Genomic DNA, 23,417 nt, shown 5'->3' on the forward strand with positions numbered 1-23,417 from the left:
CAGAAGAAGAAAATTTGCTTCGATTGTGTGACTAATTCCGTGAGTGAAAACCTCAAGTATTTTCACACACTCAATAAATTCGTTATTCTCTCAATCCATGCGAAATATTCTCTCTGTATTTTAATTTATCACAAATATATGTTATATTTTCACAAAGTTCAAAATAATATGGATCATTGTTTCATGCCCAGAAAATAGGTAATTTTATTTTTGTATAATTTATGTTCAACTTCTATAAAAAAAAATATAAAAAATAAAGATACTTAAATACCACTAGAAATAGTTTGCATCAACAAGTTATACATATATACAATAGCATCACGACTAGTATATTAAATATGTTTGCCAGAATATAGTAATACAATAAGCCAATAGTCCTGAATACGTCATGTATCAAGTATTACGTTGAAGATAAACCAATCAGCAGCAGCATGTCTGAAATGGATGAAATATACTCTTAAACGATTATGTTGTTAGATGGGATTTGTCTATTTAAATGCCTTTAAACATTTGTAAATCTCCTGCACAACAATGGGCGATTTGCTTATGTCTAGTATCAATGCATCAACAGAGTTTCCTTCATCATATTTAGCATATTCTTTCAAATCTTTAAAATATTCGCACAGCGTGTCCAGTTGAATGTTCATATTGTCTTTATTTTACTCATTACTGTACATAATTTTAACAAAAATATTTGTGGTCTTCTGTCCTTATGTCTTGTTGAGTGCTTAGTTTATATTTAAAACTTAAATAATTAGGAGTCAATAATAATTCTTAATGATTTCCTAGCTTTTACGTACGGTTTGTGATGGATTCGTTTTGATCTTCATGATACTTTTTTACATCGATGTTTATGAATACAATCCAAATCAAGGTTTGTTTTCAGCCTCAGTCTTAATGTCTTACTTACCCTCGAGGTACATGCAGATGTTCTGCTTGCTGTCTCACTAAAAAATATAAATATTGTTTAACATCCATTACTAACAGATCCCTTATTTAACTAATTTATACTTAGTTGAATGATGCTTAAACTTTCGTTCATCACATTAATTTTGTACTTATCTACAGCTTTCACTGATTAAAGACGTTTTATTTTCTCTCAGACTGGGCCTGATATACGGAGTATCCTCGGTTGGATATGTTATTTTATTGTTAAATTTCATAATTACTGTTAACTTAGCATACTCGTCTGCGCAGAGTGGGTCCAACTCCAAATTACTAAAGTTATTGATCTGCAGATGCAGAAGGTAGTGAATAGGCCATAACAGAGATATACTGACATATTTTTGCCATCATTTATTGATCGCAATATCTTGCGAAATACGATGCATGGCAAGCTTATGTTGCTCAAGTGCCGGTAAAATCTCTAAATAGTAACAACACAATCGAAATCAGGCTGTCTGGCGAAAAAATCGTCTAGATCTATGAAATAATTTTCTCATGTCTTTGGCAGGACTCCATTTCCAAAGACATGTCAGTACATTGATTCACCCATTGTTAGCATCAGCTGTTAGATGAACTGTACGGACAACCTGCTTCACTTCTGAAACCCTGTCGTTTTGCTGTTTTCACTTATTTTAAACAGACTCAACATTATTTCAGTTTGCCATCACTGCTTAACTGTATTAAGTCAAACAATCAATCATCCTCTCCGCATGAGGTCAGCTAAATAAGGTCATGCCAGAGTTACACCCTCTGGTAAGAAATGTGCATTGCACGAGCTTTGATGACTTACTGTGTGGCAGGGGAAATTTTCTTATATTGACCCTTGTCATATATTTTAACTTATGAATCTGATATGTCTTTTTCATTTATTAGTATTTAAAACTTAAATATATTATTATATTTGTTAATTAGATAGTTTCGGGCTTATGTTGTTCATGAAACTGAAGTAAGGGGTGTACATCTTCTATAGTCGTATCGCAGTAGCTCCACTGAAACATTTACCCCATTTTCAGAAATATTTAGCCTATGGAAACACTTTAAAGCGCTGTATTTTTCTACAAAATTAATGCCGTTGAGTGCTTCTTTAAAATGTTTTATCTGAGGATGTGAATTGCTTATTAAACATATTGTTTTTATAGATGGAATACTATATGTCAGTCTGTGTATTTTAATTAGTTGACACAGTAAGAAACCTTTGTTGTTGTTGTTGCTATTAATAATAATAATAATAATAATAATAATAATAATAATTTCCCAGACTTGTGCCGATCCAGAGAAGGCTTCGTTAAGTCAGAAACATTCTATTCAGATGTATTTTGTTGCATGGTTGAATTTTGGGTGATAATTTTGGCCAGTTTTGTGGCGTGTTATTTTGGTAAGCGTCTTAACCTTTTGGTTAGTTGTTCGTCTTCGAAACATATTATTCAGTAACAATTTATGCTGACAACGTTAACATTGCGAGTTAATATTTGTCTCTGAATCACAAGGGAAATTATACTCTTGAGAAATGTACTCGCTTTGACCTTATAGGACACATTCTTATTATCAAACATCATTGTCCTTAAACATTTCATAAAAGTGGTGGGGATTATACAAGGCGACAAAAGTTATTTTATATCTATTTCTTTATTGATCTCTTCACGAATTATCTAAAACATTTAAATAATCTTCTCATTATGTAATTTATATAAAATGATATATTTGTAACTGTGTATATTAGTGTCAAATCTAGCAAGTAAAATCCTCAAAGACAAACGTGTTAATCCAAAAACAAGAAAAAAGACGTGTAATAAGAAACATGAAGAAAAATACTTAAGGCTGTTGGAAAAAGCTATGTTCAATAAAATTAAATCGATCACTTAAGAGGTATAACCTATAAACCGAAGTATAGAACACCACATACATTATAAAAAGAAAAACTCGTCAGTACAAATATAGTTTGCAGATTTAAGTTTATATTATGACAACAGCAACAAAAATTCTCCTAATATTAAAAGATACAAAAATACCATATTTTACATGTGTGTACTTCGCATACAGCTGTTAATTGCACAGCCATAAAACTGACTCAGGGTTTAGAAACTACTACACCTATTTGGACATCAATTCTATATATAAAAATTTTATATACAAATATACCAGTTTATTATATAACATCATGTCTTTCAGAAAAATAAAGAGGTTTATAAGCAAGGTCCGTGTGAACAAAAATCAAATACAGCAATAAAATAATATATATATATATATATATATATATATATATATATATATATATATATATATATATATATATATATATATATATATATATATATATATTATGTTTTTCTTTACTAGTTGCACATTGATAAGTTCCCAAGGGCACAATTCATGAAGTCATGAAAACAGGAAAGAAAACGGAAGGTATTTGTGTACATTTTTTCTTTATCAGCCTGTTTGTTTTACTTCCTGAATACTGATTTATCATGAAAAAGATGAATATTGCCAGGCATATACTCGTGCACACACACACACACACACACACACACACACACATATATATATATATATATATATATATATATATATATATATATATATATATATATATATATATATATATATATATATATATATATATATATATATATATATATATATATATAAATGATACTTATAATATCCAAATTTCAAATTAAAATTATTTGTAGCTAGAATTTGTTCGCAAAATAATTGTTATCCTATGATGGAAACAATGGCTGTTGTCATACAATGACTTTGTGTTAAAACATCGATTCTTGTGTCGAAAGGACTCAAGCAGCAAATGATCATAAAAAGTACAAAAATGTGTAACGTTTACAGTTGCTAGACGTTGGTGCAACGTTACATTCCGTGAAAATAATCTCCGAAATATTAACTGCATGCATATTAATCAATTGTACGGCAGCAGATTCACGCATAATTTATTCATTCGTATTGTATCTTAAAGAAACGACGGATTCACACATCTAAAATTGCTCAAGCAGATTAGGGTCTATGCTGCTTGTTCAACTTTATGCTTCTCACTAAAGGCTGACTCAGAACTGCCAGCGTAATATGCCAGAGCAAATCTGGGTCTAAGCAATCTGCAGTATTACCGTATTCAAAATATGTTAATATTTTGGTTAGAAATAAATATAGATGCTATTATTTGCGGAAAATATCCTATCGTAAAGCCATGAAATCTAAAAATGTATGCTCAACAAAAATTAACATAAGTATATATCTTTTGTAAGAACATAAATTAATGCAAGAAAATTATGGATACAGGCCTGTAGATACTATGCACACATAGTACTGCCAATAAATACCCTACACACTCCCAATTAAGTCGAATCCACCTGCAAACGGCATAGACCTGGTTATGACATCACTTAATGGGCCGGTAGATAAGGATCTATGTTGTGTTCGTCTGATTACTCCTAACAAACTGCATAGAATGAGATATGTCTATGCATTATGCGGCAACATATATGAATCTGTGTAGCTTGTAATTGAACTCGACTTATGAGTATATGCTATAATACCAAGTTATGTAGTTGATAGTCATTGTGCTGAAATAACTTGGAAGACATTTCTGATTTTCACAGTCACCCCCTCCCACCCCCATATGTGCTTTATCAATTGCAAGATATCAAATATTGAATTGGGGGTGTGTGAAAATTATCACCTATTTACAAAAATAGTTCAAACAAAAACATAACTATGGTACTAATATAAAAGAATGTATCTAATTATATATTTAATCTCTTATTATATATTTAATCTACCTTGTCAGAATCGTGTTGTATTTTCCATACTGCACTGCATCATATTGCACCACACGTGCGTCTATAAAAAGTATCTTGTCTTAGGAGCTAATTTAATTGCAAACAAACAATGCACGTTTATGTAGCAAACACCAGAGATTTTTATTTATTAGATTTATCTGTCGATGACGTAATGAAGCTGTTTCATCCATTTGAACGTAGAGATAATAAATACTGATGGTGTGTAAGTGTGCATTGGGTCAAAAACTAAACCTTCAAGCTAACAAGCGACTGAGTGTGATGTCCAGTGGCTTTGTGAAAACAAACGTGAGATATGCGGTATTAAAAATATCATTATGATCATTTCAACACTTATTTAGCTTATAGTTCATACTATGAGCTGTTTTTGCTAGAGTCTAATAAAATATCAAATAAAGGTATCTGAAGACCAAGGGCTATCCCGTCTCTCTCGAAGACCGCCATTTCACGCGTCAATCCAAGCACTAAATTTGAAAAACATTCAACGGAAGAATAATGGTTTAAATAGAAAATTAAGAGCCTCGGAGCCAAGTCGACTAAGAAGCCTTATTTTCCATAGGCGAATTGAAATTTTCCTGTTGTAGGTTTCTGAGAAAATGTTTGGATCAATGGTACAAGTCAAAGAGAACATGTTGCTAGGGTCCCTGCAACAAAATTCACGCGTGACACAGGGCATAAATGTCAGATATAGCTGGTAATAACAACGGCGATAATTATACTTACTATATTGCATCTTGAATGTCCTTGCTCAAAATGTACTTTCTTAGTTATTTCTCTTAATTAAAATCGCACAGGCTCCAAAATTTATTCACAGCATAAAACTGTATTGCAATCCAGACTAAATTTCCAACAGAAATCACATTCCAAAGAAGAATTTACTGTACTGCACAAAGAAATTAATTTAATATTCTTAAGGATTTAAATTAAAAGCATTTCGTACATTTTCACCTCATGATTCCAAACCATCAATGGCAGGACAGAAACATTGCAGCTTTCTGTCAAGGCCAGTACCTTCAGTCACATGTGCATCGCACGGAATCAACAGAGCTAAAAAGAAAACTCCAGTCCATCAAAACTAGAAAAGCAGAAATTTGTTGGATGGACAAAAAAGAAATCAGTCCATTCCAAACCACCTGGGATAGTTGTTCCATGTCGCTATCATTCATAATATGACTCTAAATTTCAATTTTAAGTGGACCAAAATAAAATTTCTTTTTTAAACGTTTGACTAAGTTGCGGTATGCTAACAAATTCAAAGGTAGCTTGGCGGTGCTTTGTGGAGTCAAGCAGAAATTCAATTACTTGTATCTTGCAGTGCGCTGTTTTTACTATTCAGCCTTAGATAGAAAGCAACACATAATATAAAGGTTACTACATTTGTATACGAAAATGTGAACTATTTTGTTTTAGCTTTACAACGTTCTTAGTGTCGTACAGTATAGCTCAGGAAGACTCGTTCATATTTTCTCTTACAAAATGCAGTAACATATGACTAACATGTGTTTAAAGAAATTCACCAGGGAAAATATCTATTATAAATAACCAAATGCAAACACTGATGGTTTTCTACTTCATGACAATTTAATGTCTGTTTTAATGCCAACGTTTCTGGGGAATTTTACGTGGAAATTTCGCAGCAGTTGTCATACATCCTCTATTTTCATAATGGTCGATAAGTCGTCTCCACACCTCATCGCACTGAAGCAGGTTCCGGTTTCCTGTAAGGATTTTGTATATATCATATTAATACAAGTTAATGGTAATTTTAGTTCACGGCGTAAAATAGGCATCCAAGCAAAACCAGACGGACATCTCTGGCAAACAATTTAAGCGGCAGAGCTATCACAACTTTGGCGTGTGAGCCACCAATTGAAAAATCTTTCACATACACAAAAATGTGTGTGTGTGTGCGAGCCTGCGCGCGCTCACCAGAGTCGCTTGCCAGGCAAAGGCAGATGACATCAAAGGGTACTTTTATTTGTTACCACTACGGTTATGGAGATATTTATCTTTCTGTGTATTACTTGATGAAATAAATGCAATACTATGGCACATCGTACAGAGTGGTTACGCTGGTATAATGTTGTGTGGTTTCTAATGTTTCTAAAGATACTTACCTACAATGACAATCCCTTTTCTGGCCCTTGTAAGAGCAACATTAATCTGATGGTGGTCAGCGATAAATCCAAGGTTCTGCTTGCACCAGCCTAATGTTGGATTGCGTTCTATCATGTACTCAGGCAGGGACCTTACAGTGCTGAACAACACGTAATCCCATTCTCCACCTACCAATTGAAAGCATTTTATAGCTTATTTCACGAAAGGTGAAATTAAACCATTTGCCTAAGTGTCTCTATTATATTTTTTTCAATTTGTTCTCCTTCTACTACTTTAATATCCAGGCATCAGACCAACAAACAGCTTGACTGAGAGACATACACACATATATACTGTCAAAATAGAAAGAATTAATAGTATTGAAATTTTACTGTTTTGACATATTGAGTTTGAGAGATACGTGTGTAAGACCTTGAGGAAAACATGTATGCTGAATATAATGGATAAGGCATTGAGGGAAACATGTATGCTGAATTTAATGGATAAGGCCTTGAGGGAAACATGTATGCTGAATTTAATGGATAAGGCCTTGAGGGAAACATGTATGTTGAATTTAATGGATAAGCCTTGAGGGAAATATGTATGTTGAAGCTAAGGAATATATGTATCAGACCTTGAGGGATATATGTATATTAAATTTGAAGGATTCATATATCAAGCACTGAGGCCTTGTATATTAAATTTGAAGGATACATATATCAAGCACTGAGGCCTTGTATATTAAATTTGAAGGATACATATATCAAGCACTGAGGCCTTGTATATTAAATTTGAAGGATACATATATCAAGCACTGAGGCCTTATATATTAAATTTGAAGGATACGTGTATGAGGTCTAAGCAAGATCGTATTCAGAAGACAAGAATGCTTCACCAACTAAATTACTGTCACATATAAACTTTGCAATATTAAGTAGTTTTGAATGATTATTTAGTGCCTAGTATTTCTTATATTATTTACATTAGGATTTTCATCGAGAATTGGCAGGTGGTAACTATTAACCCAAATTAAAACGTTCGAACGTTCAAAAACTGTGATGTATTGATGTATTAAATGTGGCATTCTCTAAATCGCAGTGTTCAAATAAACCACCTCTCGACTATCGAAATAGTCAATGCATCCTTAAACAAAAACTACCCCATGCAAGATAGTTTGCACAAAAGTATATTTAAATATTTTGTTTTTATAATAAAAACAAAGCATTAACACCTTTTCAATTTTCGGCTGTTCTATTTTCCTGTAACTTAGTTTAACTGACGCCTGTACAGGTCTGTGATAAAAGCATCATACACCCCACCAATACCTCATATATATATATATATATATATATATATATATATATATATATATATATATATATATATATATATATATATATATATATATATATATATATATATGACTTTTAAAGTGTTGATATAAAGCCATTTGAGATACCAATGGCGCATAAATACGTGTATAATTATTTATGGTGTCTCGAGCAGAGTATTGATTCTATACACTCTAGGTCAGTGGTGAATCTCTACTCATAATTAAACGAGAAAATAATGAGAACAAATAATGATCAACGTTTCGTGATGAATTAAACATGTTACATAATTTCATCAAAATCCCTTCTTCTGCCCCTATCATCTCTCTATCTTGCCCTGAATAACAGCTATACGTGAAAATCAGAGGATTTAGAGAAAAAAATGGATTTGACCTGGATGAGAATTTACATCAAGTAACCAATTAACATAAAAAATCTGAATCCTTGTAATGGTCTGTGGGAATTTTTTTCAGTATTAGATGATATCAATGATAAAAAGTTGCAATAGCTAATTGAGACAAGTAGACAGAACGGTAAATTCCTTGGCATGCACATACTGTTCTCTATTTGATCCTTTATTTTGTTGTTGGTTTTTTTTGGCACTCTTTTTCGTTTTTTAAGCTTTTGCTTTGAACCATTTATAATGTTCTAAAACAGATCATTTTGAAAAATTAAAATGTGTGAAAGTTTCTCCACTATTTCAGTGTGCATTTGTTTAGTCAGTATGTCAGTTTTAAGTCAGTGAGACTCTCTCTCTCTCTCTCTCTCTCTCAGCTTGTAACTTTAAATACTTAAATACTTCTTGTAGATTCGTCATTTTGCTTACACTATTACCCAACCCACTTAATGTACTCGCCGGCCATCGAATGACCCTGCTGTCACAGCTTGGGAAGCTAGCCCTACAATATTTGTTGTGCTCTACTTTCTCGATTTCATGTTTACATCCCAAGCGTCTGTTCTTTTCATCTTATCAGTATAAATGAAAATAGAAGCTCAAGAAAGCAAATTTTAATAAATTTTAAAATATAATCTTGAATAGCTACGTTCGTTAATGAACTGCAGTTTCTAGTGGACACATGGGAAAAGAATGTGAAGATTTCACTCCATCCTTCAAGAAAGTTTCCTGAAGTGAGTCGTAACATCTTTTGTAATATAAGTGTATGTATTTGTATGTGGTTTAAAAAAAAACCTATATGCATAGTATATACACTGTATCTTTCATGTACTACTTATATAATTTTTCATTACAAGGACATTTTCATTGCCTTCTTAATGAAAAAAGTTACAAATTGATGTATATCAAAGATACAGAGCACATTACACACACACAGACACACACACACACACACACACACAATTTCGAATTGATGGAATGGTGCCTGGTAAGTTCCTTAAATTTAAGCCGCTGTCTTTGACGTTATTCCTAAATAGCACATTATTTTTATACACGAATCCTAAATTTATGCAGATCCCGTTAGAACTACATACCGTATTAACCAATCAATGCCTGGAAATGTACTTGAGAGTCAATATATATATATATATATATATATATATATATATATATATATATATATATATATATATATATATATATATATATATATCAACACATACCTTGACTGGCTACGACAGTATTGACGTTGATGTCGCATTTGTTGAATCCTTCCTTTGTGAGAGCTTCCCGAAGTTCATAACATTGGGCGTTGTACTGAGAGACAACATTAATCCAAGTACTTTTTACCCTCTCCTTTTTTACCATGTGGAGGAAAATCTTAACCTTTTGAGATAGAAAAGAAATGCATAATACATTAACGGATTTACCTTACTCCGACGGTGCTTCATAGAGTGATATTGATCTATCAATATATTTTCATGCTGAATGATAATTAACACTTGCATTCGTATCTTCACTGCTATATTAATTCAGAAGGTGTTGGCTATAAAAGTATATATATATATATATATATATATATATATATATATATATATATATATATATATATATATATATATATATATATATATATATATATATATATCTGTGTGTGTGTTTATTTATCACATGCTGATAGTGATCTGAATTGCTCAGTTCCGTCACGACTTAAGCAGCAAAATCAAGAACTAGGTCAACAGTATTACTAATTATCATTCTCAGTCACAGTGTTACTTTGTTTTCCGTTCGCAATCAGTTTTCCGCCAATGATGAGAAAAACGTATCGACAATACTGCAGTAGTCGCCATTAAATATAGATTTACCTAGTTTATCACATGGGGTCATCTGCACATCTCACACCATTGATTATAGACGATTCGACTGTGATGACTTATTCGTAGCATAAACCTCTCTAGATTTATGTCGTAAGGCATTGACTCATTAAATTTTCTTTCCTCAAGCACTGACTGATTAAATAGTTGTCTTTGACTAACTTGTGAAAAAAATATATTAAAGTATTATAATGCTTTTGACATGGTTATTTCATCCAAAGCATACTTTCATGTGTGAATGTGTTTTCTACGTTTTCTTCAAGCGTGTTTACCCGTTGTATGTTGTGTCACTCGACCGATACATTTCAATGATGGAATTGTGTGGAAAGGTTACGAGGTTATCCGATTGCTGCATTGCATGTTTCATTTCATCTTTAAGGCATTAAGTTTGTTGCAATATCTTCCATTGGTGGGTTGTGAGGGGTGGATGGTTAGGGGAATGGCATTAGTGAGAGTCTGTTGATGTATCGATTGTTATGAATTCCAGTATAAAGATAAGGAAAGTCTTTTTAAGGCCTAGTTACTATGAATTCCAACATGCACGAAAGTTCTGTAGTGAATAGAAACCAATGAATGATAAATATCATTCCTCAACTTACGAATGTTAACATTGATCACAGATGACTCATGGGATACGGACAGAAATTAATTTATATTGTTTGAAAATTCATAAAGTTAAAGCTTCTATTATCGAAATGCAATTTGAAATTGAATTTCCTACATATCACACATATGCTTTAGGTATGCAAGGCATTTGAAACTGTGCCCTCAAACACATTTCAAGTACACAATGAAAACTTTCACTCACAATCTGTTCAACTTCTTTTTGGTTGCTTCTGGATTGCTCATTCCCTTCCTCTGTCCTATTGTGCAATACCTCCTCCTTTCCCTCTATGTGGCAGAAAACATGAGGAAAGTTTTCGTCGAGCCACATTTTTATAAATAGACCCTCTTCCCATAGGTAAGAAGATCCCGTCGTAAGTTTGTTGTCATAGAATTCGTATGAAGGAAAGTCACAGAGCTGTGGATTCTAGAGAAATAAAGAACATGCCATCTGATGTAATAATAAATAAATAAATAAATAAATAAATAAATAAATAAATAAATAAAGTTAAAGCATGTATCAAGTTAGTTTTAATAGACTTTAATGCGTCAACGTTTTCAAAAGTTGATAGTTCTGATATAATGGTTGAATAAAAACAATTTTTTTTGCTATAAAAAAATATAAAGGGAACGTGCAACATTTTAACACGAATAGCAGAATCCCAACAAGCATCATTCACCTAGCAACAAACTAATTTTTCCTCTAGGCCCGGTACACAGTATTAGACACTGAACTACACAACCACTTTTGCCCAACTAAAATACGACATAGGAAGCTCAGATCAACGAATATACAGTCTGGGAATAGGTAGGTTTAGCTTTTACGGATAGAATTCTATACCATGCGATACTGGGTATCCAGAAGTGTATACTCCACATTGTTTCTCTCGAGGGATTCAGACAGGGCATAACGTTCAAACAAAGACTTCTTTAGGCCAAGTTCAGAAGCCTCCCTGCATTTGATGATTGGCTGAAGTTGTTTGTGGTCCCCTATCAGTACCACCTGTTCTGCTTTGGTGGCGATGATTGGCACTAGACAATGTGGCTCTGTGCACATGGCGGCCTCATCAATAATAATTTGATAGATGTCAGTTCCTGTAAAAATATGCGCATTTAATTCAATCAGAGTCGAACAGTAGATGATATTGCAATAGTCATTACAACTAACGTAGCTGTTAGCCTTCCATAAAAAGCACAGTTGATCATAATCTGAAACTGTTTTGCCGCTAACTTTGATATTATAATAAAAATATACAGTAATTATAAATGCGTCGCCTCAGATTCGAATATAGGAAGATAACATATTAGATATATATAGCAGTAGTAGTGTCATAGGTTTCGTAACGAAAACACTTTTATTGAAGTGACAAACAGAAAATCAAGAAATCGTCTCAGAAGTATTTTAAAATCTATAGGTTTGCGTGTAGCTGGAAGAGGAGAGAACAAAAATGAACATCTAGGCTAAATTCAATAAATGACAATTCATGTGCTTGATATTGACCTGAGATTGTTTGTGTGTGTGTTTCATAAACTTGGTATATATATATATATATATATATATATATATATATATATATATATATATATATATATATATAAACATACGTGTTATAGCTACAGAGGAGGAATTACTAGTTTAGTGTTTAATCTTATTCCAGTCCCACCATACCCCTCTTTGCACAGTAAACTCTTGTATGATTGCACAAAATCGTAAACTATCACAAAACATAGGTAAAAAGAAAAAGATTGTATTAAGTAAGGTTTGCAAATATTGCGGAACTGTCGATTGTGTTATTTTAAACGTTATGGTGCAATTATTAATTGCTACCGGTTATGTTCAACCTGATTAACACAATTTAGATACACAAAATTGCCAATAGAGGCAGCTATTAACAAATGACATAAAATTACATGCCAGTCGAATACAAAATTACAAAAATAAAAAGTATTTATGTTTAAGAAAATTACAAATGTCTCACACACCTTCCAGAAATTTGGCATTTGAAGCAACAGCTGTAGTACAGAGGATCACATCATGACGTTTCAACTCATCAACAGTTGCCAATCTCAAAATATGGATGTATTTTTTAACCTCCCTATGGTCAAGAATGTAACCAGGTTGTCGAAATTTCTTGTCCATTGCATTTATTTCCTCTGAGAATTGCTTTCCTTTCTTTCTAATGAGATGATGAAGGGATAAGTCTGCGATATCTTCCGCTGCTTTGGCTTCGCGCATGCTCCGTTTGGACAGAAAAGTTTTACCTGGAATCGGAAACTCTACTGCCTCGATTGATCGCCCATACATGCGGACAATGTTAGGACAGTGCTCCTGAAGTCTGTCGATCATCCAACCTGAGAAAAAAACAAGTCAATATAAGTCGCGAACATTTGCAATCTATGGAAAGCATCTATAACATGCAATTTGTCAGGTGACTTTTTGTTAATTGTATTTTGTTTTCAATTGTTATCGAAGAGTTCTCTGTTCTTGAAACTCGGGTGCATTTTCCATATTGCAATATGTTATGCTGATGCCTTAATGACTAATATGCATTCATCATCGACTGCATCCCTATATCAAAGAATGTAAAGATATTATACAGTTGGCCTAAGAAAAAATTGCGATATACGAACTACTGATCTAAGGAGAATACAACTTCAATGTTTATTATACCAAATTTTTGCAATCATAACGTTCTGAATTATATGCCTTTATTTAAGTTATATAATTGAAGAATATATAACATTTTGTATCACCATGACGATTATTAAACTGAAAGTTGAATTCCATAGCGAAGTGAAATCGTTTCCTATTTTAAAGATACATACACGTCCAATATTAAACAACAGACATTGAGAAACATGCAATATTTTAATCGAGCACAGCAGAACAAATATAGTTAATTTTATGAACACCATGATCCCCGACCATCTGATAGTGCAAAAAAGGACATCTTCAACTTACGTGCAACTTGATCGACTGATTTATTCGAAGGTCCACAAAAAAGAACTTGCTTTCTTGGATTGCCTTCCTGTTCCCACCATTTGTTGATGTTGTTGAAATGATACAGAAGTTTAATTCCTGTGTACGATTTTCCTGTACCTGCAAAGTGACAACAATCAACATTTTCGTGTTATAAATTTACGAAAATTACGATCCTTGCTCAAATCATATCTAAACGCTTTGTGTGGTGTCATAAGCAGACCATACGATCAATAGGTCAAAGGACCATGATGAATGCACAGCTGCAGCTCTGCCGAATAACGCATATTTGTTGTTTTAAAGGTTTACATGCATGACACGTTACTATTCCAATCAGCCTTCGTCATCTGTAAACATTGCCAAATAACTGAATAATTAACTAAAAGAATTAGTTTTGTAAAGATTATCAATAAAATCTGTCAATTTCTCACTTAAATTATAGAACGATCTCCAAAATGGCATAAGCTTGTGGAGATGATTGGTTAAAACAAAAAGGAAGCAAGACAAACCTACTACAGTAAGCAACGAAGCTGGCTTAGGGAGGTTTGCACATTAGTCCTAATCCACCATGAAGAAGACAAAAAACATGACAGATTCTAGAAGCTTAATAACGCTGTTATGATTAGCTTTTCATACAATAATGGGGGTTTAAAACAGTTCCAAGAGATAGGAAGGCAGGTGATATATCGCTTTATAGACAGAACATAAACTTTCGTGTAATTAATCAAAGACTACTAAATGTTTTTCGTAATAAAACTTCAATATGTGTCGGTTAAGCCAGATTGATGGAAGCCTTTATACAAATAATCTAAGTTATCGATTTTTATAAATTCTAATAAGCATATCAACAGTTTCGACCTCTGTCTCTGGATTTTGGTTGCAAAACAAACCGCACAATCTAATAACCCCACGTTAATGCCCCATCCCATATCTCAGACATAACCATCTGACGGACAAAGAAAAACCATAAAATACACAAGGTCCTAATTATAAGGACATTTTGTTAATAACTGTAAGCAGTCATGAGTCATAAAATAAAGTCATGTGATACGCATTTTAGAAGACTTATAATATGGCCTCCCTCTATATTATATTAAGGGCTTTTAATCAAAGAGATCCCGAGGAGATTTTGAACTATTTAGTGATGGGAAGAGACACATAACTTTGTACCTAAATTCTTCATACATATGACTCCATTTGAAAATAAATTGACTTCAGAAAGTACTTTGGTTGCTATTTTTGGAAGCCTCATGGTAGCATGAAAGGGTATATTTTAATCTGCTTTTCTGCCAAAATCATTTAAAGATGGGAAAATATACTAACATATATCCAAGCTCAACAACAATATCAACAACAGTAGTTTTCCAAACTTTGTGACAGTCTAATATCAGCACTCTAATGTCTGACTTTGTTTAGTGACAAATGATTAAACGAATATGCTGTATATACAGAGTAAGCACAAATTTTAAATTAAAAGAGATTGTGGATCAGTGCCAATTTGGCACAATTCAAATAACATAGAACTTGATGCTGTTCTTATAAGAACTACATACTAAACAAATACTGGAAATCGATTCGAATTTTATCCAATAGAGAACATTAAAAAAGAAGAGATGTAGAATACGGAAACAAGTGGAAATATGTATGCTGTTTCTAAGAAACTTAACCTTGCAGCTACTGCAATGAAAGAGACATAAATGAAGATATTTCATGTTTGTTATTTGTATCTGCTTAAATAAAAACTTATTTTGTTTCTTTAAGTATTTTACCTCGTTGATATAAAAGTGTTTCCTACATGTAGGTTTCAGAGAAGCTTCACTACAGGCCCCATTTATATGTCTTTTATCGTGTACTCAGATCAAGTGATTGTTTGACACTGGCAAATGGGCTCATCGAGCTTTCACTCACCTACGTTAAACTACTTTACCTGGAGGACCTTGGATTAGAGAAAACCGTGATTGTAGAGCTTTACTGATAGCTTCATGCTGTTTGTCGTTGTTTCTAGGGATTGTCCCCAGCTGAAGTTCCTCTTTGTTGATGACTCTCCACGCCAGTTTTAGGTGGTCTTTATCTAGAAAATATTCGAAATTTAAATAAGAGAGAATATATACAAAATGTCTTTTCTATACTTAAAGTATTGTTTTGTCGAACCTAGAGAATATGACATGAAAAGTATTTCTTAAATGCACTCTTAAACCCTTCTCAAGGTTGTTTTCAAGAATGTTTTAGGATACATAACGAAATCTTTAAATCTATTTGAATATAGCAAAACTAAAGACGGCTGACAAATATTACAAATATGTTATTGTCAATAGACAATTAATTAAATGAACGCCATCTTCAGCTCACCCATATGGTACCATGTTATCGCGTCCTATTTATTGTTCCCAAATCTATGATAATTTTTAACGTTCAACTGAAAGTTGTTATTAAGTGTGAGAGTATATATAAATGGGTCTATACAATATAGAACAATGGATGCAAGACACGACACGATTAACCACAAATTTAAATACAGCTTTGTTTGATCAAGTAATATCAGTTGGCTGCTGCATTAAGGCTCTAAACTGTAAAACCGTTTCAAGAATTCTTTGACAGATGCGCAGAACAAGTCTTGTACAAAAATATATAAATAATGTTGCTTGGATTGTTGGTTTATTTAATTTTGAAATGCTACAAGGAATGAGAGCAAGCATTTAAGACACATCAGGAAATTTCAACAGCACCTTGTATGCGTTTACAATTTGCTCACGAAATTATCTGCAACCATGACACTATATTTACAAAACCCGCAACTTTGTTTTCCTCCAATGTTTTCTCATTCTCATAATATGAAATTTCAGCACTGAAAAGTCTGTAATTCAACAGTATTTCAAGGTATACGTTTCGTGAGAAGAACATAAAATCTAAACATATATTAAAAGAGAATCGTTGCAAAATTATATTGTCATTTCTCTCTGTATAATAAAGAGTAAAACACTTTGCGAGTGTGTAGGACATAAAAGCTGTACAGAAAACAATTGCTAGAGCATGAAAAAAATAGAAAACATTTACAATATTTTACTAAAGGAAATCGAAGCTATGTGAAGGCAAATATCGAACTGCAAACTGTAAAAAAGGCAAAAGATAATAAGTTTATTGATCAAACTTAAAATATGTATGTGCCTGACACCTAAAAAGAACGTGCATATTATGTCACAAATGAAGCTCATTTATGTCATGCTCGTTTCAGACATGATATAGTTCACTTAGAATGGAAGTTGATAGGGAAAATGACTTCGATACTCCGTCTTTGAAAGATATGTAAACAGCGCTATTAAACTCAAGTTTATGCACGTAATTGTGTGACGTGCATTGTAAGATCGATTCATTAGTAACGCTACAAAGGACAATCAGACTGTATTAAAAAACCTACAGGAGACCACATTAATCACTAAAAGCTTCAGTAAGTCCCTCAAAGGTATGCTCTGGTCTAAGTAAGATTCGTACAGAGAATTTAAGACATTCGAATTTACCAGAACGTTTCGTCATATTCAAATATATTTGAACTTTATAAGTAATATAGAAAGAACGTAATTATTTACCTACCTAATTTAGGTATTCGTTTGTTTAGAGCAATTCTCTTCGCCAATTCAGTGGCTTTGTCAAGGGACTTCAAATATATTTCGGTTCTTCTGAAATTCAGCAATATTGTTTCGTGTATGTGTGCAATTCACCGATTAGATTCATATTGAAACAGTTTATGCTACAACTAAATGGAACATGTTAAAATTGTGAAAACATAAAAACTGTACATGAGAAATTCAAGAAATGAAAAATATCACATATTGGAGTAATATTCGATATTCCATTTGAAGCAGGTATTCACTGGAAAGGGCAATATGTTATTCACATTCTGAATCTAACTGATAAATGTACAAAATATCTGGCAATATATCTCCACATATTATCACTGTAATAATTTATATTGACACATACAGGTAGTTTTCACAATTTTAGATGTTCTGAATAAAGCATTACTGAGATATCAATATAAGGCCAGCAAAGTTTTATACAAAGTTCTCATGCTGAATCTGTCTGAAGTTCTATTACAGTATAAATTATCTGATTCCTTGAAAAATATGAACATGCTTAAAAATAGTGCAAAACCGTATCGATATTGAATGTGACATATTATCACTAAATAAGAACAATTTTGTTTTCTCTGAGCAATATAAAAAATCCTTATTCAAAACCACCAAAAGGTTGATAATTATCATTTACGTTCGTAAAAGAACTTGAGAAGCACATGCCGATGCATGCTTGCTGCATCTTTTTAAAACACTTTATGTTATATTAAAATATAACACTTTGTTAGCACCAATAAGCCGTGGAAAAAATCATCATTATTGTGTTTGTTCCAAAATCAAACTGTCCGATTCAGACCTGAAACTATAAACATGGTGAGAAGCGGCACATCATCTTCTTTCAGGAATCTGTAATACGATAAACGTTTCTGAAGAACCCGCGGAGGGTGTGCAGTTCTTAACCAGTGACGAAAATGTTGCATTGGTCTTTAGCCATAGATTAGTGCTCTTGTACATTTGTCTTTAAATAAGCGTACATTTTTTAACAATTTACTGTATCAAGTTTTAAACGATCCTTGCATGTTAGCTTGCATACTATTGAAATTCTTTACCTACCGATCGACATCTGATTTCATCAGTAGTTCCACGTCGCACCTCCCTACTTTTAAATATTCAGGTATAGAGTTCATAGGATGAAGTTCAAAACAGACTGAGAGTTCATCCCGGTGTTTTCTTTCCCGAACCTTTATGATCTGACCATGAGCCACCCAGATGGAACATGGTGCCAGGATGTCCTGTTTTGCAGGCTCTGTATGTCTTATACATAGCCAGTCGTGAGACGTGATATTATTTTCTTCTTGGTACTCGTCATCCTCACCTGTCTCCTTGGCCTCTGTTGATTCATATGCTCCATGGCCACTGATTTCAATATTTCGCTCGAAACAAAAGGTAGTGTTCAGTCGAAACTGTCCTTTCGTTCCTTCAAATCGAATCTTGAGATTGTTTATTGTGAATGCTCCCTCGTTGTTTACAGCAGTAGTTGATGCATCCATCAAAACAAGCGGAAGCCATCTATCCAAATATTCCTTGGTGTCTCGATATTTCTCCTTGGTCGGTAAGGTTGAGTAGCTATAAAGCCATCTAACAGGATCTTCCGCATGTTGCAGGCAACACTTCACATTTCTGGTCATGTCATAGAGCTGAGGACATGGTGAAAGAACCCCCTTATGTGCTGTTGCCGTCATTTGAACCCTAACGACCTGTCCGTATGAAAACGTAGTGCTGAATCTAGAATGGGGTTTTATCAAGTTCGGATCATGTGCCTCGGTGCTGACATCTTCTACTGTGTCAAAAGAGCTAGGTAACCGATAAAGTCCAGGTGTGATCTTCCTGAAGGCCTTCCAAACACCAAATACGTTTCCTTTTAATGCTGCAAGTAAAGCATGTACCCAGTCCTTGTCTCGCACGTAAACAACGTGTTGGTTCGGGTCTATCCTCGATACTTGACTTTTGGCTGTTGAGGTGAAACCACAAAAATCATACAGGCGTTTTCGCCACTCCACGGTCACAAAGTCTCGATCTATTTGCTTGTCTGTTTTGATTATTGGTTTTGAGCTTATGTCCAATAAATTGTAAGGCAGCTCTAGCAAGCTGTGATTCACGAACCTCAAGGCTGGTATGATAAAGTGCACACTTCTCTCTGTAACATTATCAATAAAACCATAGAACATCGCTGGTTTTTGTTTTAGTTTTTCTGCGATTTCCAAAGACTTACAATTTTTCTGGTATGAATTCGCCCTCCTTGTTACCGCATTAATTTGCACACACAATTCCTCTACCTCTTTCTGAGAGTAAGTTGCTGTCTTACCATCAATGAAGTTATGAAGTAATCTATGGACGATTAGATCAACATATCTTCGAATTGGAGAGGTGAAATGTGTGTAATGCAGCATATCCAAGTTAAAATGTTTTCCCGCTGTAGAATTTTTCTCCAGGGTTCCAGAGCATTTGTACTCAGCATGTTCTTGCATTTTGAACCATTCATGACGAGCTAGGCATTGTAGAGGATGCAATTGATCGGTTCTAATATATTTCAAGGCATCTGAATTAGGTGCGTCGCTTATAGCCTGAAATATTTTCTGTTGGACAGCAATAAGGAGTTGTGACTTATTTCCATGTGTTGCCTCTAAGGAAGGTTTCTTGTAATCCGACACACGTCTGTCCTGAAGACAAAGCAGCAAATCAACAATTTCCCCCTGCCTCTTCAACCAACACTGCAATGTTTCTTCTGAAGGCGCGTTCTGGCATCGAAGTGGTACAAGATTTGGAAATTTATTCATCAAGATTTCTGCAACTGTTTTGTTGGACAAAATCATGAACTCTTCGACAAGATAGTGGGCTTCAAGAGTTTCAAGCAACGAGTCTTCATTTGTTTCTTCTTCCAATTCCATGTTCAATGCATACATGGAATTCCCAAGCCTTCTTTTCCTCATTTCTATGGCCAGTCTAAAAAGTGTACTTATGTCCTCCTTATGTACCGACTCTGCGCTATCTCCATTAATAATGTCCTGCACGTCTCGGTAGGTAAATCTACGTGTTGACCTAATAACAGTTTTCTCCAGCATTGGTGGTCCTACAACTTTACCTTCCTTTGTTATCTTTAAGAATAATGAAATACATAATCTGATTCTTCCGGGCAAAAGACTACATAGGTTGTGGCTGAAAGGTTCAGGTAGCATATGATGTGGACTCCTTACTCCTGAGTAAAATGTTGTAGTGCGTCTCTGCGCTTCCATGTCGACAGGGTCTCCTTTTTGAACGAAGGCTGTTACATCTGCTATGTGGACACCGACTTTATATACCTCCCCCATCGTCTCCACACTAAGAGCATCATCCAATCCCTTTGAAGCCGGAGAATCAATTGTAAATGTTGTCAAGGTTGTTATGTCCGTTCGTCCTACTCTCAGTGTTTCAATTAGCTCATCATTAGCATTTTCACCCATGATGCGTTCAACTCGTTTTACAGTTTGAGAAAGATAAAGTCCTGGCACGTCATATTGAATGTCTAGCAGCTCGATTCCGGAGTCCAAGTCCTTTGCGCAAGGTAAGATTTTTACCACAGCTCCTCTCGGGTATACGTGATGCCTGGTCCATCCTATATAGACTACGAGAAATACATAGTTCCTTCGAACCTCATGTGGGACGTCAAACCATAGTTTAAACTCCAGCTTTTTGGAGTTGGGATTATAGTTATATAATTTAACTCTATACCTATTATTCTTTTGACATTTCCGCATAATGCTTATTTTTGGAACAGTTTTGCAGATTGGCTTCATCATGTGGCTTTCCAAATCGTCTATTGTGCATATGAACACTGGATGCTTCAAGTTTTCCTTTCGATTTCGCTGTATAATTTTGACGACTTTTCCAAAGCAGTTCCTTTCTTTTGCTTTTGGGTCCCCCTGTTGCAGGAGTTCGACCCACACTCGATCATCACTAAATGACATGCCTGCTTTTGACCTTCCAGATATTTCAATTTTTCGAATCTCATCGTTTTGATTCACTGGTGTGCAATACGCCAAATGCGAGGACTCAATATGAAACGTGCATTCCTTATATCGACTGGGTTGCTCTCTAATTCTCTTTTTCAGCTCCTGTTCTGAAATTTCATCGTCGTAAAATGGAGGCCTCAGTAACTTGGGATTTGTTTTCAATACTTCTTCATCAAGTTTCAGTCCTTCCTGAAGCATTTTTGTCATTTTCATATCAGTCATGGGACTACTATCATTCTGTTCATTGAAGAATATTTGACTTCTTTCAAAATAGGATATTTCCGAAATATTCGTTTCTCTTTGCACCTCAGTGTTTAGCTCTTCTCTGCATTCACCAACCGTGGAACAAATACCACCTGTATAACTCTTCAATTCATCATCCTCTGACTCAGACCAAGTTAATTGCTGCAGGTTATCAGTGTCCAAGCAACTGGAGTTTTGTTGAGATAACGTGCTGCCTGTTGGGTTATCAGTGTTCAATGTACTTTTGGGACTTTTCGTGAAGAACTTCCTATTCTTGATCCGCTTTTTCTTCCCTAACTTTCTCCTCAATGATGAAGCAGAATCAACTGATCCACTGCTGATGATTTTTCTGTTGGTATCAGTAGCGGTACTCATTGTTTCTATGTGAGGTATTCTAGAACCGTTAATTGTTTTCCCACTGGTTGATTCTGTTTCGATGTTGACTGAATCTGAAAACCTGTTTGGCCCAACTGATGACACCTTTGCGAGTCTCAAACCAACCTCTTCAAGGTCTATCAATTTTGATTTACGTTTTGCTGTGAAGAAAAAAAGAATTCGTGGCATAAATCAAAATATCATTCTTTGTAACTGTCAAGTCTGTATAATTAAATTGAATTGCATGATTTTTCTCAGTGGCCAATTGGAAGAGGTCAGTTTCCTTTATATGTTATAACACCTTTCATCTGCCACAGCTATGGAGAATGACATGATATCTTAGATAATATTAAATAGGAAGTATCTCAGACTTCTTTCACTTTATAAGAAACTAAAAAGTTTACAATTATACAGGAGTAATATCGCAAAATTACAGAGATATTATTTCACAAAATGAGCGTTTTGCAAGTAATTTATATTAATTTGGCTGGTGGATATATTCCGACTAATTATCTTTCCTTATACTACCAGTTTACCTTTAAACTTTTGTAGAAAAATAGCAAATCTCGATATTTCTCTTGACAAAAATGTTGCTGCAGTAGTTTAAATCAATTAGAACACTCTCAGTCTTTCTAAAGCAAAAACTGGCGTAATTCAAGTAGAAGAGAACTCCAACGAAACAATGATGTATCAATCAAACTGGTAAAATCACTTTCTATGTAATTCTACAACAGTCTCAGGATGTTTTTTCGAACTTTGATCGAAAGGATCGAGCTTGAAAACAAAGATTGTAGCATAGAAACAGTAATAATACACACGTCTGTGTCTCTTAATTTGCTTCACATGTTTGCTTCTTGCTTCCATTGCTCTTTGTCTTTCCTGAATACGAGAAATAGAAATGTGCATCAATTTGAACCAAACATCCCTTCCTTTTGCAAACAGTTCAATACATCTTTCATAATTGTCCTAATAAATGGTCTCCATTATTTTACATTTCGCATTTAATGATGTCAATCATGAATATGGTTATATGTAAGAATACAAAGGACAGGTAAGGTGCCAACTTTGGTGTTGAACTTCTATTCAGCGGACATTCAGCGATATAATTTTAGCATTTACAGGTGCATAGAATTAATTTTGTGTATGAAAAT

The 23,417-nt window shown here is 34.0% G+C and overlaps 1 protein-coding gene across 2 annotated transcripts in view; it reads right to left on the reverse strand.

The window, feature by feature from the left end:
- Nucleotides 1-2,552: 2,552 nt before the first annotated feature.
- The window catches only part of LOC149806835 (3'-5' exoribonuclease HELZ2-like), a 43,692-nt gene continuing 22,827 nt past the window's right edge, over nucleotides 2,553-23,417 (reverse strand). For both annotated transcript variants that reach the window (XM_089958284.1, XM_089958278.1), the window contains exons 10-20: nucleotides 23,085-23,145; nucleotides 18,713-22,427; nucleotides 17,619-17,704; nucleotides 15,958-16,101; nucleotides 14,013-14,150; nucleotides 13,034-13,402; nucleotides 11,892-12,145; nucleotides 11,256-11,477; nucleotides 9,797-9,959; nucleotides 6,869-7,036; nucleotides 2,553-6,469 (exon numbers count right to left, since the gene is read on the reverse strand). In XM_089958284.1, the coding sequence (XP_089814410.1) occupies nucleotides 6,345-6,469; nucleotides 6,869-7,036; nucleotides 9,797-9,959; nucleotides 11,256-11,477; nucleotides 11,892-12,145; nucleotides 13,034-13,402; nucleotides 14,013-14,150; nucleotides 15,958-16,101; nucleotides 17,619-17,704; nucleotides 18,713-22,427; nucleotides 23,085-23,145 (5,445 nt within the window). In that variant the 3' untranslated portion in view covers nucleotides 2,553-6,344. The remainder of the gene's footprint in view (nucleotides 6,470-6,868; nucleotides 7,037-9,796; nucleotides 9,960-11,255; nucleotides 11,478-11,891; nucleotides 12,146-13,033; nucleotides 13,403-14,012; nucleotides 14,151-15,957; nucleotides 16,102-17,618; nucleotides 17,705-18,712; nucleotides 22,428-23,084; nucleotides 23,146-23,417) is intronic.

Source organism: Sinohyriopsis cumingii, chromosome 1 (genome assembly GCF_028554795.1).
Source record: "Sinohyriopsis cumingii isolate HCF-2022 chromosome 1, ASM2855479v2, whole genome shotgun sequence".
NCBI classification, from domain to species: Eukaryota; Metazoa; Mollusca; class Bivalvia; order Unionida; family Unionidae; genus Sinohyriopsis; species Sinohyriopsis cumingii.